At 45.0% G+C, this 15393-nt stretch overlaps 1 protein-coding gene across 21 annotated transcripts in view; it reads left to right on the forward strand.

The window, feature by feature from the left end:
* Nucleotides 1-15393, forward strand: part of LOC308335689 (receptor-type tyrosine-protein phosphatase delta) — a 313079-nt gene that overhangs the window by 256917 nt on the left and 40769 nt on the right. For 7 of the 21 annotated variants that reach the window (XM_080792822.1, XM_080792839.1, XM_080792823.1 and 4 more), the window contains 7 exons: nt 1905-1995; nt 5015-5224; nt 7387-7547; nt 10467-10481; nt 11720-11832; nt 14269-14310; nt 15030-15127. In XM_080792822.1, the coding sequence (XP_080648948.1) occupies nt 1905-1995; nt 5015-5224; nt 7387-7547; nt 10467-10481; nt 11720-11832; nt 14269-14310; nt 15030-15127 (730 nt within the window). The remainder of the gene's footprint in view (nt 1-1904; nt 1996-5014; nt 5225-7386; nt 7548-10466; nt 10482-11719; nt 11833-14268; nt 14311-15029; nt 15128-15393) is intronic. The other 14 variants (XM_080792828.1, XM_080792830.1, XM_080792829.1 and 11 more) reach the window with 5 other exon arrangements.

The following is a 15393-nucleotide window of genomic DNA, read 5'->3' on the forward strand; positions in this document are numbered from 1 at the left end:
AACAAACAGGATAGCAGTTAGACTAGTACTACGTAGTTCACTGACCATAATGCTGGGATTGGACTCCAACTGGTTACTGGTGTCATGTCTCTGCCCTAGGTGTTTCAGTTTCAGTTTATTTTGATTTATAGTGCAACATCACCCCAAGGCGTCTCTGTGCACTTCACAGCAAAAATACAACAAAGACGCGCATCAAAATCACAAAATCATAGCGGCAAGAAAACACAGTAAAACATAAACACGTAAAATGTGCATACGTAGCTATAAATCATCAAGAAAAGAAAGAATAAAGAACACAGTTCTCAGCACAGTATTTTAAAATCACAGGCAAGACGAGGTGAACATAACAATGGTTTCAATGAAACTAGGGGAGAACCGTACTGCAGGGACAAAAGATCATGGGTTTTTACTTTTTAGCCTAGATTTAAACATTGGCATTGCTAACAGCTTGAGGGAGATGTCCTTCTCTCATCACTCTCCTATCTGAATAATAAAGCATAAAATGCTGAAAGACATAATGTAATACTTAAATAATCAAACACTACAATGATAGCATAACACTACAATGATAGCATAACAGAGCGTTTTCACATTTAGAACACAGTGTAACACAGAGCCTTGTCTGCTGGAGAATTGTAGCCTACTGATTGAGATGAGATTATGAAGGTAATGCTTTAATGGGATTGAGGAGCTTGTATCACTGAGCTGCTATTCAGACTAATCGGGTTGGACATTATTTTATGTCGCTTCCTTGCATGGCTTGAGCTTTCCTACAGGGCTGCATTCATTTATTGAACTAATAGATTATTAAAAAAATAGATTTTCCAAAATATAACAATTTTGCCTTGATGCCGTCATTACGACAGCATCAAGGCCCGCCAAAATACATTTTAGTCGACAAAATCAACTGTAGATTTAGTCGACTAAAATCATATGACATTTAGTCGACTAAAACTAGACTAACATTAAAACATTCCAGGTGACTAAAATGTGACTAAAACTAAACTAAACTAAAACTAAAAATTGCTGCCAAAAAACAACACTGTTGTCATTACACCTCATTATAACGCCTCAGTCACACCACCAGGTTGAGACAATCCTGTCAAACTAAGCCCACTAGTCTGTGCTAAGCCTTACAAAGTCTCTCCTACTGGTTGAGCAAAGCTTGGTGTTGTCATACAGCCAACCACCAACATCTGTCAGTGGACTGGTGCTACGAAACCCGTTGTGGGTTTGTGTGATCTCGCTAGATGCACTTGGCTCTCTCTCTTGCATGACAAAACTTAAGCTAATTAGTTTCCCATTAGCCTGCCACGTACGCTGCCTCCCTGGCTAACGCTAGCTTGGGCTCAGCTTGGCCGGGAAGCCCCAGAAAAAGTTCTGGCAGAAGCCATTATCTCTGTAACCACCCCGACGGAGGTTGAAAATCCTTCTAATTCCATCTCTTTTCTGTGCACACAGAGGACTGCTAATTAGCTCATGGGGGGGCCACTCGGCGAGGTGCAACAGTGGTGCTTGAAGTTCTCTGAACAGGTCTCACTTAGTTGGAAAACATGAGGAAAATGGCCCTAATTGAGTGAAAAGGAGCATAGATGGCTAATTGCATGAGGATGTGTACATACAGTAGGCCTACTGTTTTAATGCATTTCCACCCATATATATTAGTCCAGTAGGTAGCATGGTGCACATACATAGGCCTACTGTTTGTACCCCTAATAATAAACTAGTGCCCACTCTGAAATTCAGACTACTTTGACGTGGGTTTTGTTTGTTTTAGGGTCAGGACAGCAGCCGCTTATACTTTTCAAAAAGGAAATGGAGAACTTTGATGTAGTGTGCACCGTGCAGTAAAAACCCACTGACCTATAATTTATCATTTGTGTGTGTTTCTTGTTCATATCCAGGGGTTACTATGTTGTGGTGGTGCCACTGAAGAAGCAGCGAGGCAAGTTCTTCAAACCTTGGGACAACCCTGATGAGATGAACTTGGAAGAGGTGGGTTCAAGAGAACAGGCAACATTGTTTTAACCACCCAAAATGGAAGATAATTTTATATATATTATTTCGTTTTTTACCCATTTAGACCTGAAAAAAGAATCTTCTAAATCCTCACAGTTCTTTGAAAATCCCATGTTCGTATGTCAGTCGTTCTCCACATTTTCATGTCAAGGACTCCCAAAAATATATGTAATTGGCCAACGACCCCCATCTGAAAATATGTTGTTCCAGGGACCCCCCAGAAGCTTTGAGTTAAAAACGCTCGCTCTGAAAGAATATACAGTATATTCAAAGATTTGCACCACATTTTAACGATTTTAGCTGAAGTATGCTCCTAACGCTTACACGGGTTCCCGCCCTGAATGAGTAAATAACACAAATAGATGTTGAATTAAATGCGTTTAATGTTTTTAATGCTTACAACAAAGTATAGGGCTTAAGTGGTTAAGATTGCCAGGAAACAAGACAATACAAGGTGTGCACCAAAAAGGATGACAAAAACTGCCAAGTAGAATGATCAGTTCATTGTTATTTGCTATTATTTATTTTCTTAATCCTATATAGTACGTGATCCTGTTCTGCAATGATACCTGAATTTCAATCAATCGATTAATCGATCAAATAAGGAACAATTAGCATTGACATGGAAGAAGTTGGACAGATAGATGGCAATCTGCTGTAAGTCTAGCCCCAGGTTGGACGGGGGCGTTGGGAACAGGGAGTACGTGATGCTCACATGCTGATTGACGCAAATGGCTGCAGAGAGCATTGTTCTCATGGAAATGAGGACGCTGTGGAGTAGCCAATAAGTGTACTGCAACTCAACCCCCGCTCCCTCATCCCCTCATCCTCTCTCTCTCTCTCTCTCTCTCTCTCTCTCTCTCTCCCCGGCTGTCTGGTAATTACCTGGAGAGCTGCATCAGAGCTCCGTGTCTCTCCCCATTTCAGGGGAAAAGCTACACGGAGTGTTAATTTATCTCTGGAAAAGTGTCCACTTTCACTTGCACTTTCAGAGTTTTTGGCCGGTACTTGGGTACAAATAACTTGACAACTTTTTAATTCACCCAACTAATCCCATGCGTCATGACTTGTGCAGCCTAAAATGTTGTAGCAGGGGAGGCATTTAGGTGAAATGTGGCACAACTTTCGGATGAACAAATGGGAACTTCTCCCTTCAGACACCTGATAAGTGGCAGTTCAATTCGGTGTAGTCTATAGCCTATGGATCTGGCCGTCTAAAAGTAGTCTCTGAGGCCTTGTGTGAGACTCTTTATTTATTTTTTAAAGCCGACCATAGCTCTACCTACTGGTAGAGAGGCCGCCTGGGAATCAGAACATCGCTGGTTCAACCCACAGCTCGTCCAGGCTACATCTACAGTTTTTAAGTGTCCCTGAGGGTCCTTGACATGAAAAAGGTTGAGCACCACTGATATAGAAACATCGGTTTATCATGATTTTTGTATTTGTCGAATCAGTTCTCAGATCTAAATGGGTTAATGATTCATGTTACTGTAACCCATTGCAATTTCAAGACATTGAAGGGAGCACTTGAAATATTCTTGTCTTACACTTAAGCTTGCCATGAACGTAATAAATCAAGTCCCCAGTAGTACGTAAAAGGCCAAAGAAGAACGCCTCCAGGCCCTCTTGTCTGTAGCCTTGACCGATCGCCCAAAAGTTCACCCTCGGTTAGAATTTATTTGTTTGTCATATATTGGCACTCACCTTTTCCCAACTTTTCCCAAGGGCAGCTAGAGTTAGCTGTGTTGACAGGAGAGATGATGGAAGACATTATCGGGGCACCGACAGCCCCGCAGCCAAAACAGAGCACACATGCATGCTCACGCACACACACACGCACGCAGCGCACACACGCATACACGCACACAATGCATACTTGACTGACAGGCAAATGCATGCATACACCCACATGCACACATGCACATACTCTCACACACGTGCACATGCGCATGCACATGCATATGCACATGCATATGCACGCACACACACACACACACACACACACACACACACACACACACACACACACACAGATGGTATGATTTGCAGGTCACTATTCAAGAGTATCAAAACAAACCCGAGAGATGGCTGCAATATAGCCATCATTTTTATTAAGCCGGTCTGCGCCACACACGCATACACACACGCACGCACAAGTGCATACTTTTAATTAGCTATTACACTTATTTAGAATAGGTGGTCGTGATATCTTTGTCAGTGTCTTGTCAGGTGTGGAGGTATAGATAAATGGGTGTCTTGAAGCTCTTAATATCTTGGTTCCCCCTCAAAGCATGGCATATCAAAGCATTATAAGACTATTGAAGTATAATTGTAGCTGTCTGCAACTTCACTCTGTGTTTAATCCCAGTTATTGACAGATCTTTAAAAACTATTTTGGTAGCCATTTCATTGAAGCAGACAGTAGTTTTATTTGTAGGTTTTTGACAAGATACAGCCTGTTAGGAAAGAAAAACATTGTCTGACGCTGTCCCTTCTCATACATTTCTATTTCACTCACTTGTCACTAATGGGATGTTTTTGGAGTTTCATCAGTCAGAATCAAAGTGAGGGTGAAGGGAGAAAAGAAAATATGTTTTTCTTCCCACACCGCCTTTATTCTATTTTTCCTAGTTCTTTTTCTTGCCATTTTGAACAAATATGATTGTATCTACAAGAGAGAGTAGCTGCAGCTGTGTGATTTATGAATATAATTAATTTGGTCCTGTTTATATTGTATTATTGCCCCTGTTGGTGAGTACATCTTGCCTGTTGAAAATACACACATTCTCATAATTTCATCCTAGTGCAAGGCAGAGAGAATAACTGCTCTTTTGTCTCTAGTGGTCCGCCTTTTGAGTGAGTGAGTGTGTGTGTGTGTGTGTGTGAGTGAGTGAGTGAGTGAGTGAGTGAGTGAGCGAGCGAGCGTGTGTGAGCGTTGCGTTCAGTGCTTCTGGGTTATTCTCAACTGTCCACGTTTTTGCTCTTCTCACATCAGCTGCTCAAAGAGATCAACCGGACGAGCCGAGGTCTTCGCTTCCGGAGGCAGACGGAGCCCAAACCCTACATCGCTGCCTACTTCAAAGACCTGCCTACAGAGTTCACCCTGGGAGATGCCAAGATCTATGGCGACTTTGAAAACAAGCTGCTCCAAAATGGCCAGGAGTACATTTTCTTCGTGCTCGCCATTCTGGAGATGTCCGAAAATGTAAGGCCGATTGCGCTCTTTTTGTGTGTGTGTGTGTGTGTGTGTGTGTGTGTGTGTGTGTGTGTGTGTGTGTGTGTGTGTGTGTGTGTGTGTGTGTGTGTGTGTGTGTGTGTGTGTGTGTGTGTGTGTGTGTGTGTGTGTGTGTGTGTGTGTGTATAGTGTGCGTGCGTGTGTGCGTGCGGGTGTGTGTGTCCGTGCCCATCCTTCCTGTAATCATATTAGTTTGTGTCTATACGTGTCTAAAATGTCATTCCCCAACTGTATTCCCCATGATTATTTGATCCTTTGTCTATCCTCACAAGTAACTTTAATGACAGAGCTGAGCTCACTCTGGGAGTGGTGTAGCCGCCGGCTATGCCCTCGTCAGAGGATGTCTCATGCACACTTGGTGCTAAAAGTTGCGTGTTAACACTAACAGTCAAAAGGAAGAATCCCGGTGTGTTTTGGCGGGGGGCTTGTACTCTGCTTGGATGTGTTACTTTGAGGCTTCCTGTTGAAAGTCTAACGCTTGTTAGACTAACACAGCCGAGCCGACCCCCACCGCAGCAGGAGGGGGGAGGCCTCTCGAGACCCCAGCCAATCGCAGGAATGCGTTGATAACGGGGCTTCTCTTTAATTGCGGCCTTTGTGCGGTCCGCCTTATCTCCACCGCTGCAGTTTGTGCGTCTCTACACACGCGCGCGCGCGGAAAGAAGCTGCATGATTAGGCGGCTGCAGGCAGCGTGATGGATTTGATGAGCTCCGAGGGCTACAGTCCAGTCTCACACACACACAACCCTGACTTCAGGTGGAGCTAAAAAAAGACACAATAATGATGGACAGAAGGAAATCTCCACTTTACCCACCAAAGCAAAGATTAGCGTTTTTCTCTGCCCCCAAGCATGGTCTTTTTTTCCCTCTTTTATCTCTCTCCGCTGAATGTGAAATTGCTCAATCAAAGCCCACAAATGTAAGATATTGCGATATATAACCCTTCATTTTTATCAGGTCGGTTTGCAACTTAGCAGGAATACACTCAGACACGAGCACGCACGCACAATTGCTAATTACATTTATTTAGCATAGGTGGGGGTGTGATGTCTGAAGTTTGTGTGTCACGTAGGATCACAGGGAAGTAGATAAAATGGAAGTCTTGATGCAAGGCTTTCAATATCTTAGATCCCCTGAGGACAGGGTGTATCGTTTGACATTCAGTGGTGAGCTCTGATGGGTAGTTGCAAACTTGCGATTGCTTCTCCCCCTGAGGACATTTTTATTTCCGGCTGGGTAGTGAACTCTAACCAAAATACATATGTGCACGTTGGAGCATGAAGCGATCACATTCATGCTTCCTCTTGTGCATTTCTATTCCTATTTGCTGGTACGATGTCTCGGGTCCCTAGAGACCGCAATATAGGCAAGCATCCATCATCCGTCCACCATAGCCAATTCCAAATGTTCAAATACAATGCCAATTACATTCCACACATTATTCTGCACTTTAAAAGGCTAATTCAGATCTGAGATGAGACGGGATGAAACTGGCCTTGCAAAAGAATGAAAAGAGTCTGATTATTATGAACTGCTCCACTGCTCCTAATAGTTGGGATGGGTAAACGGAGAGGACACATTCTGGGTATGTGCAAAACCTGCAAATGTGCTTGACAAATACCCCAACCGCAAATACCCCAACCGCAAATACCCCAATAACAACCTGTGTGTGTGTGTGTGTGTGTGTGTGTGTGTGTGTGTGTGTGTGTGTGAGAGAGCAGTTATCTGCCAAACGTTTTTGTTCAGTTTGACCTAAAGTCATTTCCAGTGTTCCCCACCTCTAGTACAAATGGCTGTTTTGCTAACTGTATATATTTGCTTGATATTCAGCCTTATTGACTACGTATAACTCTTCTTTAGACATTGCAACGTTTCCAGGCTAGCCAAACTAGAGTTGCTGTCAGCCTTATGCAAATTGTCCAAACGCCGCCACATCATCAAATATAAAAGAAGTTGCTGAAACGGCAAGGAGTGCAAGATTCCTACTTTTACAGCCTTTTGAATAACAACTCTGACAGCAGAAGTCCAACACAAAGACCAGACAAATCGTGTTTAGCATAATAACCCGACTTTAAAGGTTGACAGATCAGAGAATGAAGTAGCAATCGATAACTCTCCTTTCCTCTCCTCAGACCATGTACGCCACCAGCCCCTACTCTGACCCTGTGGTGTCAGCCGACGTCGACCCTCAGCCTGTCATCGATGAGGAGGAAGGCCTCATCTGGGTGGTGGGCCCCGTGCTGGCCGTGGTCTTCATCATATGTATCGTCATCGCCATCCTCCTCTACAAGAGGTGAGGATATAGAAAAAGACATGCAACATGTACATGCACCACCACGCGCACAGCACACGCCACACGCAGGACTAATACAGGACATAAAACACTGTTTAACATGAAGCTGTCTTGTGCTTTATTATTAGGAATATTCACATGAATGCAGCCATGCACACATAAATACATAAAACGCTTTTAGCTTAAAGGAATCTTGTGCTTTATTGTGAATACGCAAGTATGCTCACGCACGCAGGCAGGCAGGCAGGCACGCACGCACCCACACACGCACACATGCACGCACACACACAGAGTAATATTTGGATTGAAAGCTAGAAGCAGACATGTCTTTAGACTCTCAATCACCCTCACTCTGGGGAATGCACGTGCACTCACGCGTGCGTGCACACACACACACACACACACGCACGCGCGCACACACACACACACAATTTCAAAATCTCTGAAGGGCCCATCTGTACAAGCTGTACAAGCCGTCTCCCCATCACATGCAGACATCCACAATCCTTTACGCGGACACGAACGCTGACTGGAAGTTAATCAGACACATCCATCTACTCCACCCTCACACACACATGCACGCACGCACGCACACACACAGTAGACAACAGAACACTTGCAGTAGCATACCCTTCTCAAATCAAAACAGCCAGCAGCAGAAGCTAGCCGGTTGGCTGTCTAGTGCTCGTCAGTCAAGCATATAGGAGGAGAGCTCTCTCCTGACAGTCTGCTGCGTGTCGCTGCATGCGTACAGTACACGGGTTCAGATTGGGGGCCCCGGGGGCCGAGCCTGAGCCTGAGCCTGCATGCGTACAGTACACAGGTTCAGATTGGGGGCCCCGGGGGCCGAGCCTGAGCCTGCATGCGTACAGTACACGGGTTCAGATTGGGGGCCCCGGGGGCCGAGCCTGAGCCTGCATGCGTCCCGGCCGGTCCCATCATCCCTCATCATGCCCCTATACCCTCCGATGCCCAACCCCACTGTAGAAAAAAACCCAGCTCCAGGGGCTACAGTGGCACCTTCACCGTTCTGGGACACATCACGTGCAGGCACGCCCACGCACACGTGCGCTCTCGTAGCACGCAGGCACTCGGTGTACAGATTTCGCCGCTTTTTTCCCCTCAACGCTGCCTTTTCTCTGCCACCCCCGTCTCTCTCTCTTCGCCGCACAGCGCAAATCCTGAGCGCTAATTCAACTCCGAAAGTGTAACAATTTACCCGCGGCGGTCCCGTTTTACACTTTCGGGAGATCAGTTGCCACTCAGGATTTTACTGTGCACGCTGAAATATTCCGCAGGGCTCATTCAATCAGTTCCCTGATACTGGGCTGAACTTCATAATAGTCCCGAGGAAGTAATTTTAGGCAGGCCAGATTAATAAGTGGCGAGTCAGCGTAAGGTATAATCAGTAACGGTACATTTTGCTCCATCTATAGTATCATTGTAATGCGTTTCACAGGGTTAGATTGTTAAGCCTACAGCTTTACACTGAGTCTTCACTCTGTAACCCGCTCGTCCTTGGACTCCAACGATTGACAGTCTGAGTTCTGGACCAGGCAGTGCAGGGACGTGCACACATAGATATCAAAGGGGGCTTCAGCCCCTGCCCTTTTATACCCGTGTTTAAAACAACTGCCCTCTCCAGACCATGAATGCAGCATTTACTATAGGTGAAAGAAAAACAAATGCCCTCCTCTCCTTTCCTTGCCATACCGGAAGGCAGCATTCGGGAGAATTCTTTTTTTCCCCCCAAAGTCTCCTGAACTAATTTGTTTCGAAATCCATGCCGTACACCGCTTCTCCAGTAGATAAAGAGTGCAGGGTTGTGCCCCGAAAATAGCTGATCTACAAGCTCTCAACGCATCCCAACACGGCGCATTGTAAGCGTGTAGATCTGCTATTTTTGCTATTTTGGGCCGAAAGTGCCCTCTTATGGGATTTCAGCCCCTGCCTCTCTAACACTCTCTGCACGTGCCTGAGGCAGTGCCAAGGAGATCCAGGAAGTAGAGCTGAACTGAGGTCCCTCGAAAGGAACCTGGTGTGTGTGGGGAGGCGGGCGTTGGTGTGGTCGTGGCCACTCCCGGTGTTTCTGTTTGCGGGCCGGCAGATTTACACGACAATTACTCATGTCAATGTCACTGCCGCGTTGGGAGAACGCTCTGCCGCGTTGCCGGACGATATTTCACACGTCGAAATCAATTTTTATGTGACACTACTGTGAATGTGCGTCTCATGTGGGGAGCAAAAGGACAGCCGTGTCGCGTCGAGCATGGGGGAAAGGACGGCTACATGATAACAGCTATCCAACACAGTGGGGAGGTTTCAGTCCTATGCGTAGCGCTTTATTGGTCAAATCAGTTTAATCTGAAGGTCAAAATGCCCTGCAGGTCTGCTGCTATGGCCCCCTGGTCAGGACTCAATAAAAAAGGGCCTTGTAAACCATTACGTTTATTGCTTCCCAAGCTCAGTTTATGCCGTACAGTACACAATGTTTTGATGTCAGTTTAAACATTGCATTTGATCCCAATTGTCGAATGATTGCTACAGTATCACGGTTCCACAGCATGTGAGGCATTAAGGTGATGATTATGCTTGAACAAGAATAAATCTGCTTTAAGTAACCAAAGACGCATAGCGAAACTTTTCACCTGAGAGAAAAAAAAGATGCATTCAAAATGAGTCCCCGAGGCTGCATAACTAGGCGTATAGTCTACTAGGTGAAGCATCTCTAATCTTGCACGCGGAGCAAAAGTGATGCCATGATTGGCATCATTTGTCTCTGTGGTTATTACACAGAAACTATACAAATGATGGCAGGTGTTCTAATTTAGCCATGAGAAGTTAGCGGGGGGGGGTAATTCTTCTCAAGGTCAGAGGGTCTAATGTTGTTTCATTTCCTTCCCTGCTTGCCAATTGGAGCAGCAAACCAGACAGGTAAGACCATGAGGAAGTTACATGTGCACCGCTACACAATAGATAGACCTCACTTTTTTCACTTTTATTTTTCTTTCAAGGACAACCGTAACTCTCAAGAGTTACAGACCTGTGAAGGTCCATGTGCAACCCTGTACATGTTCAAACTGTACCTGGCTGGCATCCCTATTTTAGATGCTTTGCATGTTATATAGGCTGCATTAAAAAACAAAGCAACACAAATAATATCTGTAAGTTCACGATCCAAAGAGCTTGTATGGCAATATTCACTATTTTGATTGACAGAACTGGTAGTTACTTATATTTTATAACTAGTGTCACCCCTAACAATTTAGCTTCAAACACTGATATAGTCACCCCTTTCTTTTGTGTTCAACTGCTTTGCCTTTATTTCACCAAATTCACCCTGAAGAAGGCAACTTGTTTGTCGAAACGTTGGTAACCCGATAAAAAGTACTTCTGGCATCGTGACTACAAGCTGCGCTACCTCTCCTTTCTATTGTTCAACTGCTTTGTCTCTATTTCACCAATGGAGAACTGCACAGCATGGCAGCCCACAGTACACATGGGACCATTGTACCTACAGTATAATTTCACTTCCACCCACGCAACCACTCCCTGCTTCTCCCACAGCTCCTTCTTTCCTTGATTTTTGCACTTTAATGTTGTTTTTGTGTGATCTCGATTTCCCTTTGTCTTTGAGAAACACCACAATCCTTTCTGTTTGATGGGTTCATCTGACCCCTGCCTGACAATGGTTCTAGCAGAAACTAAATGCTTTCCATAAGAATATCAAGATGTTTATTTGAAGTTTGTTTGTTTGTCTGGTGATCTCTTTCAAACTACGTCATATATATTTATTTACCTTCATGTTGAATGGTGGCTTGTTTTATTCAAGTTAAACTAAGACAAGGGGCCAAAGAACTAAAGGTCTCTGGCATTCTCTCGAAAAAAGATTAATATCCTCGAAGGTAGTCATGTTAAATCATAAAGGCTTATGTTCTCAGTGTATTGTCAATGGTTAGTCTTATAGTTTCAGGAGGAATTAATCCCGACGTCTTTTTATCCCATCACTATTTGTACAAAGCTGCAGGTAATGTTTAAGGTTATATTAGTCAACTCTGTCTTAACCGCAGTCCAGAATTGGGAATGAAAAGGTCTTAAGAATGCAGAGTAGGTGAGGAAAGATGGGAAATTATAAGTGTGATTTGGAAACGCTGGGTTTTTCTTTTTCGCAGGAAAAGACAAGAGTCCGAAGCGAGGAAAGGAAGCCTGCCCAACAACAAGGAAATGCCACTGCATCATCCTACCGACCCCGTCGAGCTCCGACGTCTCAACTTCCAAACGCCTGGTAAGAACAAACAGAACCAACCAGAATACACAACTCCAGTGCACTGGAAGAAAAAAAAAACATTCCACAAAAGTACAAAAATGTCTAAACACAAAGAGAACAAAAGGTCATAGAGCCAAAGTACATTGCACAAAAGTACAACCAATTTTAAACACAAAGAGAACTAAAGGTCATAGAACCAGAGTCATTATATTCATAGAATTAGCTCCATTTATCACAAGGACCAATTCTGTTATATTTTGATATTTTAGCTTTTTGCCATTTGCCGCCTGCTCATTTGCAATCTCTGTTGTCAAGTGCAGCACCATCTCTTAGCAAACATTAACATTGCAAATGAGGATCAATGGGAAAAAACACTCTTCCCTGCTACAAAAGTGACAGGTGGCACATGTGAGGGACACAGGGTCAGAAATAACAGCATTCCCCCCAGAGACACAGAGAGAGAAAGAGAGAGAGAGAGAGAGAGAGAGAGAGAGAGAGAGAGAGATACTGCTTAGTGACGAGTGAAAATACAGAAATGCAAGGTTGACACATTCATGGCAGCTCACATCATCCTGACCATACAGGTCATTAAGACCTGTCATGCTTATTCAGAAAAAGAACAAGGTGCCTCGTAGCGCATCCTGTTGGGTGGAAGTCACAGCGGAGGTCAGGCTACACTATGGAAAGTGTCTTGACTGGGTGACACATTTCATGCACGAGCCAACGGTTCAGCGGCAGGAGACGCGTTGACAAGCATGCGTCCACTGGGCTTGACCTTTAGCGGAGAGGTGAACAGTGGTCACGCTTCGGTTCGTGTCTCCAATGTGGCCTTTTTCTCGCCGGGGGGGGGTAAAGGATGAGATTCACAGTCCATTTATCTCCCGGAAAAAAAGGCAATCCACAGTCATTGCCTCCTCGTGACTGCGAGAGAGACACGCTCAACTGCCGTTTGAGTTCGTCTGGCGTCGAGCGCTGTGGGACAGGTGTTCAGAGACTGCCAATAATGTCGTAATATCAAAAGCCATATTTTTTCAGGTCAGCTAGTTTGAAAGGGAGAGTGAATTATCCCTGCAGGCTCTTTTTTCATGAAAAAAATAGAAAGAGTATGCATATTTATGAAAGCCCTTCAATGACGTTAGGGCCATTACAGGCTTCAACCTGGCAGATGGGTGTTTTTATTGTTTTTACTTCAGGTTCAGAGTGATCTCAACTACTCTCCCATCTCCTGTCAGCCCCCCAACCACACACACACACACACACACACACACACACACACACGCACGCACACAAAAACAGAGAATGCACCTGCATTTTTGTCTCCTACATGACAGTGTCCTCTCCGAACCACTGAAGAGCTGCTACATTATACTGTACATTACTCCCCCTCTCTCCTCCTACCCTCCCTCTCACCTCTTTGCACCTTCAAATGGACGTTTTCATCTTAAGGACGCTCAACTTATGAGCATCGCAGCGTGGCAAATGGCCATGCTGTGCCGAAAATGGACTTTGAGTGGCAGGCCTCAATAGAATCCTTTTGCCATCTCCCAGAGAGAGAGTGGGAGTGGGAGAGAGATGATGAGGAGAGCCCCCCCCCCCCCCACACTCTCCATTAGCTAATGCCCACTTGTGCCATCAGCCAAGATGAAACTCCGCAGCAGCCCGCATGTTGGAGAGAGAGAGAGAGAGCTGTCACCTGGGAGGCTCGGCTAAACGGCAGTTACAGAACCGTTTCGGGAAAAGGGATGGAGGAATGTCGCTGTACTGTACGTGACATGATGTTATCACGAAACGTCGCTGCAGCCAAATACTGTTCTCAGTTAGCATTTCACGGGCCGTGCGGTTCTGTCTTGGTTCGAACCCCACACGTGCCCCAGCCTCCTTGATCTTTATACCCTGCACCTCGGCTGCCTGGATTATGCTGACACAGCACGCACATTTACCTCCACTCACATTTAACAATGTCAAGTGTGCAGTGTGTCAAAGTCAACCAAAGGCAATTGCAGGCAGGAACTTTGTGCTGCAGACAATGCACGCGCGCTCAGCTGCTCGGCATTTTCACTTCAAATTAATGTCAAATAGAAACCCTACGGTTGTTTGACACTGGTCTACAGCATCTCTGAGTTCACTGGGTTTTTTTTATTTTATTTTTTATTTTATCTTTGCCCCCACCTGCCAACCCTGCCCCCCCATTCCCCCATCCCTAGTCGAGTGTCTGTTTCCTCTAAAATACTAAGCATGATGGCATTAGTCGAGCAGCTTCTAGCATGTCGATCTGTGTGTTACTAACTGATGTGCCATTTAGAAGGCGTGCAGTAGCAATGCAATTTGTATAAATAGTTTCCGTCCACACATTTCAAACTATTTCTACCTGCTTGTTTGGAAAAGACAATACTAGTCATCACATTGCTATGACGTCTGCAACCTCTTTTATTTACACCGCCGTTTCCTCCACAGGTTCAGGTGCGCCCAGTTACCCCAGTAACCTCCATTCGTCAAGTTAGTTGGTCTCGTTTACGCATTTGACATGCCTTTCTTTATTTTACTTTATTTTATGTTTTGTTTTTAGCTTTCATTCCCTCTCCTTTTATTTATTTCCCCCCCCCTTTTTTTCCTGCCTAGCCTTGTACTCTCACACCGCCCCATCTAATATCCACCCGGTGTTTATATGCCATGTCATCACAGGAGGCGGAGTTTGAAATGACAGCCTAATAACATGTCATCACTCAAAGCAGACGTCAACATCTGGCCTAACATTTTGGATTGTTTTATTCTCCGTTTGAGCGTTTTGTTTGTTTTGTCTGTGTCTGCGTTTGTTTGTTGTCCTTGTCCGTCGTTCGTGTCCTCTCGTCGTCACGCTAACTCCTCGCCGCAGCTTTTGGCGTAAATAACATTCTTCTCTTCACAATAGGGAGGGTCACGGTGTGGGGAGTGTGCTCGATGACTTCTCATTGCCTTCTGTCTCCATATATCCTCTTATTTATGAGCATGCCCACTGCTTTGAGTGCCCAAACTTTGCCTAACCAGATCCACGTCTCCATCTGTGGATCAGTATCGTTACACACGCGCACGCGCACACACGCACGCACGCACATAGCACAGCACACATAGCAGAACACACATCCTGCTTCTCTAATGAGTCAGTGTTGGCTTGTGGTGGGGGTGATTCCCATGTGGTTTGCCGCTGGCCGCTGACCTGTTGTGCGTCTGTTTGACAGGCATGAGCAGCCACCCTCCCATCCCCATCAATGACCTGGCAGATCACCTGGAGCGCCTCAAAGCCAACGATAACCTGAAGTTCTCACAGGAATACGAGGTAACGAGGAGTTTCGGCCACCCATTGTCATTGTTATACGGTACAAAAAGAAGAAAATAAATGCAAAGCATACATACATACATACATACGATATAAAGTATTTACTGCATTTTATTGCCACCAATGTTTTAAACATATTTAAGTCATCTTTTAGCAGGGCTTGCCTTGAATATTCCATGTTATGGTTCGTCCCAAGCAGAACCAATATTTTACATTTCTGTTATTGCGTTCCACCCCCAACATTAACCTGTTCAAATGGGTAAAAC

This window comes from Protomyctophum bolini (genome assembly GCF_963924005.1).
Source record: "Protomyctophum bolini genome assembly, chromosome: 20".
Classification (NCBI taxonomy): Eukaryota; Metazoa; Chordata; class Actinopteri; order Myctophiformes; family Myctophidae; genus Protomyctophum; species Protomyctophum bolini.